General features: G+C 41.8%; 1 protein-coding gene across 1 annotated transcript; it reads left to right on the top strand.

The window, feature by feature from the left end:
• The first annotated feature begins 1,998 nt into the window (after nt 1-1,998).
• LOC143019123 (serine/threonine-protein kinase Chk1-like) lies at nt 1,999-2,505 on the top strand. The gene has a single exon (XM_076174818.1). The coding sequence runs from the start codon at nt 1,999-2,001 to the stop codon at nt 2,503-2,505; it is 507 nt and encodes a 168-aa protein (XP_076030933.1).
• Nucleotides 2,506-5,699: the final 3,194 nt, after the last annotated feature.

The following is a 5,699-nucleotide window of genomic DNA, read 5'->3' as shown; positions in this document are numbered from 1 at the left end:
AGGCAACGCTCGCCCCACCTGTGGCTTATCAGGACCGCCCTCTACACGCGGGAAGTGAACTCAACTCACTTCCCGTAAGATACACACATACACCTCTCACGAACAGTGCCACAACACACGCACAAACATCTACACTTACTTTTTCTTCGACTAAAATTCGCTTCCTTTCTAACTTTCTCTTCTACTACATCTTCTCATTTCAGTTTACCTCCCACTAAAGATTTTTCCGTTTTTCCACCTTTCTCTACTACTACGCCTCCTACCATTTTCTAAACTTTCGTTGGTGATCCTAATCCTAACCCCGGCGTCAAGCGCTGCCCTCCAAGCTCCCGGTCCATTTCTCCCGAGCCACGACCACCAATAAACCCCTAATCGCTCGCAATTCGCTCGGTGGCAATAGCCCTCTTTTATACGCAACTATCTTTTCATTTTACTACAGACATTCTTCCCCTCCCACAAAACCCGATCCCGCGCAAGCGAGGTGGTCTTTCCTTGGATTCCAGATTCCAGAATCGCCCTGGAAGATGGAACAAGAGAGTTCCGAAACGTCGGCCAATATAAGAGATCTCCTAAACAGACTTACAGAAAATGATAAGTCAAATATTCGTCGTATAGAGACTATACGCAAGAAGATAATCAAAAATGAATCTTCAATAGCTTTTAACCTCGTCTGCCTGCAAGAAAATATCCTACCTGGCTACACAAATATATATATATATATATATATATATATATATATATATATATATATTGTATATTAAGGGCGCAGATTCTCACTAATACACACGGAGTTAAACACGACAGCATTTTGGCACTGGTTAATCTTCTTACTGAGATTTTCAATTTTCCTCACAGTAGGTCTCATTTCAGGAGGGTGGGCAAATACAAGCCTTCCAAATTCTTCCATATTTAATTTAACGTTTCGACTTCAGGGAGTCATCTTCAGAATAGTTACAAGAGAAAAGTCACAATTTTCAAAGCTACATGATTCACAATTGACAATGGTGTACAGACAACATGGGTTTAAATATGGGCCGCTTGGGAACGGTGCATGGTTCGTGATCCGCTACGTAGCCGGGCACTACGTCTTGGAAGGGAAGGGGGAGGGGGAGGAGGAGGGAGAGGGGGGGAGTCAGGTAAGGTAGGTCTTCTCGCTGGGTCACCACGCTGGTCATGTGGGGGTTGGTGAGGTGTAGGAGGGGGAGGGGGAGAGGAAGGAGGTGGGTGTTGCTGTTGTTGGGCTCCAAATCTCGTGGAAGAATTAAATAGCGGGATGGCAGAAATCATATTACATTGAATATTAATAATTGGAGCTCTCTCCCTAATGTGGATGGCTTCAAGCATTTTTAGTTCCTTAATTTTGGCACAGTGTGCAACTATCCTAGTGTTATCCACGATTGTCTTCCTATCGATTAAAGCCTGGTGGTATTGGAGGTGGTGTTGTTTAATTGCTCCTTGTCGTGAATGGGGAATTGTGTTTCCTTTTATTTCGACTGTGAGTTATTCGTGATTTATATATATATATATATATATATATATATATATATATATATATATATATATATACATATATATATATATATATATATATATATATATTCATATATATATATATATATATATTCTGATAATTTTGACCTACATGATCATTTTCGGTGGATTTGCTGCCTGATGTTTCCGTTATGTCATTTGATAACGTTTCAGTTAACCCCTTCATATCTACATCCAAACATCACAGTTCTATTTGTGGATTAGTATTGTGACGCCCCTTCATTCTCCTTCTTCCTCTCTTTCGTTGACTTACCTGTTGTATTTTCGCAAGCTGGCCTACAGACCCCGTCGCAACACTTAAGGCCATGTTGACAGTCAGTATCATCTTTACAATTCAACCCGACTGTATGAAAAGAAAAATATATAAAAATGTTAAGCATGATTAGATCAAACACGAATTCACAACAGATCGAGGGGAGAGACGCCCTAATCTATTTTTTGCAACTGATGGAAAGAGTCAAGTACCTCCACTCCAGAGGCGTGGTCCATCGCGACCTCAAGCCAGCGAATCTCTTCATTAGCGACGCCGATGTCCTGAAGATCGGAGATTTTGGTCTGGCGGATGTCTACATCGTCGAGGGCAAAGAGGTGCGACTGAGGGGCACAGTCGGCACGTGGCCCTTCATGGCCCCCGCGGTAATCAAAAAGAAAAGCTACCTCGGCCCACCCGTAGACCTATGGTCCTGTGGGATCATTTTGATTAACATGTTGGCCAAAGTAGGACCATGGAGCAACCCAGTGCCAGATGACAGAGGCTTCAGAATGTGGCTTGAAAACTCACCACATTTGGGGAAAATGCTGCCTTGGAGATGCCTGAGTGACACTACGAAGCCTGTAGTAGACCTGCTTCTCAAACTGGACCCAACCCAACGACTTTCAGGCTGGAAATTTTTCTGGCAGAAGGTAAGAAAAGAAAAAGAAGCCCTCAATTTACTTCCTCAACAATCCCGATGATTTCACTGTCTGGTAGTCACTTTTGGAAACATTCCCACTAAACATCATTTGCAATACTTTAAGGAGATTTTCTCCCCTCAGCTGAATAAAATCGCCTGGCGCCAACCAGCAACTTATAAGAACGGTTGTTACCATAAAAAAATTGAATGGCCGAGATGGATTCTCTCTCTCTCTCTCTCTCTCTCTCTCTCTCTCTCTCTCTCTCTCTCTCTCTCTCTCTTTCTCTCTCTCTCTCTATCGCTCTCGCTCGCTCACTCGCTCGCATGTCTGTGTGTGTGTTCATGTATGCGTGTGTGTATGATTTACCATGGGCTGATTCATTATGGTCTTGGATCACGTGTTGGATTCCTGATCGACAGCTATTACCTTCCCGAATGAGAGGCCAGAGCCCATATATACCGGATCTATGTGTACTGCTGTGACCACACACACACACACACACACACACACACACACACACACACACACACACACACACACACACACACACACACACACACACACACACACACACACACACACACACACACACACACACACACACACACACACACACACACACACACACTCTTTAAATCTGTCTTCACCAGAGAGAAAATACAAAATTGGGACGTAGATAATAACAAACATTCTCCCCACATGAGTGAATTTACAACATCACAAAAAGAAATATCGGAACATCTATCAAAACTGGACGTCAGAAAATCACATGGCCCGGATGGAATTGCAAATTGGATTCTAAAAGAATGCAAAGAAGAGCTAACGGACAAAATACACATCATAATAAATAGCTCACTCAAGGAAGGAAAGATACCTATTGACTGGAAAAATGCTAACATTGTACCAATATATAAAGGAGGAAACAAGGAAGAACCCACCAACTATAGACCAGTATCACTAACAAGCACTATAGCCAAAATTTGTGAGAAAATCATCAAGAATAGATGGGTAAAACACCTGGAAGATAACAACATATTAAAACCAAGACAATTCGGGTTCAGACAAGGTAGATCATGCACCACAAACTTGATATGGTTCTACTCAAGACTAATAGACATAGTGCAAGAGAGAAACGGATGGGCTGATTGTGCATTCCTAGACTTGCAAAAAGCATTTGACAAAGTACCACACAGAAAATTACTAAAAAAACTGGAACACATAGGAGGTATACAAGGGAACCTACTAAAATGGATGGAGGACTTCCTGACTGGTAGAAAGATGAGAGTAGTACTCAGAGAAAAATATTCAGATTGGAAAGAGGTGATCAGTGGAATACCGCAAGGATCTGTACTGGCTCCAATAATGTTTGCTATCTATATGAATGATATGGACGAGGGCGTGAACTGTTACATGAGCTTCTTTGCTGATGACGCCAAACTGTTAAGGAAAGTAGAAACTGATAAGGACTGTGAAGCACTGCAAGAAGATCTGAATAGGGTATGGAACTGGAGTCAGAAATGGGAAGTGGATTTTAATACTAAGAAGTGTAGCATAATGGAGTTTGGAAAAAGCAAAAACAGAATATCAAGAAAATATACAATTGGAACCAAGGAAGTAAAGAAAGTAGGATCCGAAAAAGACTTGGGAGTTATTATCACAAACGACTTGTCCTATGATACACAGATAAACAAAATTGTCGGGGAGACTTACAACTTGCTAAGATCAATAAAAGTGGCTTTTGCTTACCTGGACGAAGACATGATAAAAAAAAATTCTGGTTACATTAATAAGGCCTAGACTAGAGTATGCGGCGACATTGTGATCCCCCAGTACCAAAAAGAACATAAAGAAAATAGAAAGAATCCAAAGAGCAGCTAAAAAATGGCACCTGCACTTGCAAACCTATCATACGAGGAGAGATTGGCTAAACTGGAGCTACCGACACTGGAGCAAAGAAGAGAGAGAGGAGACCTACTGACCATCTACAGAATCATGAAAGGCACAGAGATACTTGACAGAGAAGAATTACTAAACTGGGACAAGAGAAACACAAGAGGACATGGAAGAAAATTAAGAAAACATAGCTATAGAAGAGAACTGAAGAAAAACAGTTTTCCACATAGAGTTTTAAACACTTGGAACAAACTGGATAATGAAATAGTATGCGCGAAAACCATTCACGAGTTTAAAAGCAAACTAGACACTGAGAGATACAATGGTGGGACAACACGAGCATAGCTCCCCTTCCCGCAAAATACAACTAGGTAAACAACTAGGTAAATACACACACACACACACATACAATTTTGCATCCTCTCTCTCTCTGTCTCTGTCTCTCTCTCTCTCTCTCTCTCTCTCTCTCTCTCTCTCTCTCTCTCTCTCTCTCTCTCTCTCTCTCTCTCTCTCTCTCTCTCTCTCTCTCTCTCTCTCTCTCTCTCTCTCTCTCTCTCTCTCTCTCTCTCTCGCTTGCTCGCTCGCGTGTTTGTGTGTATATGCATGCGTGCGAGTGTGTATGATTTACCATGGGATGATTCACTATGATCTTGGATCATGTGTTGAACTCTTGATCGACAGCTATTACCTTCCCAGGTGTGAGGCCAGAGCCCATATTTGTCGGATCTATGTGTAGTGCTGTTACCATACAAACACACACACACACACACACACACACACACACACACACACACACACACACACACACACACACACACACACACACACACACACACACACACACACACACACACACACACACACACACACACACACACACACACACACACACACACACACACACACACACACACACACACACACACACACACACACACACACACACACACACACACACACACACACACACACACACACACACAAGCACAGTAGCAAAAATGTGCGAAAAAGTTATCAAAAACAAATGGATCAAACACTTGGAAGAGAATGAAATATTAAACCCTAAACAATTCGGCTTTAGAAGTGGAAGGTCGTGTACTACAAACTTAATATGCTTTTACTCGCAAGGCTCTGTATTGGCTCCTTTAATGTTTTCCATATATTGTATATAAAGGATATGGATGAGAGAGTGAATCGTTACATGAACTTCTTTGCTGACGATGCCAAATTACTCAAGAGAGTAAGCAAAGAAGATTGCAGATCGCTACAAGAAGACCTGGACAAAATATGGGAATGGAGTCAGAGATGTGAGATGAACTTTAACATTAAGAAATGTAGCATAATGGAACTTGGAAAAAAAA

The sequence above is a fragment of the Oratosquilla oratoria genome, chromosome 36 (assembly GCF_046742065.1).
Source record: "Oratosquilla oratoria isolate Oo_2021 chromosome 36, ASM4674206v1, whole genome shotgun sequence".
Taxonomy (NCBI): Eukaryota; Metazoa; Arthropoda; class Malacostraca; order Stomatopoda; family Squillidae; genus Oratosquilla; species Oratosquilla oratoria.
This window is presented reverse-complemented; position numbering and strand designations above follow the sequence as displayed.

Coding starts and splice junctions, on each gene's coding strand:
- LOC143019123 (XM_076174818.1), top strand. CDS start 1,999: ATGGAAAGAGTCAAGTACCTCCACTCCAGAGGCGTGGTCCATCGCGAC.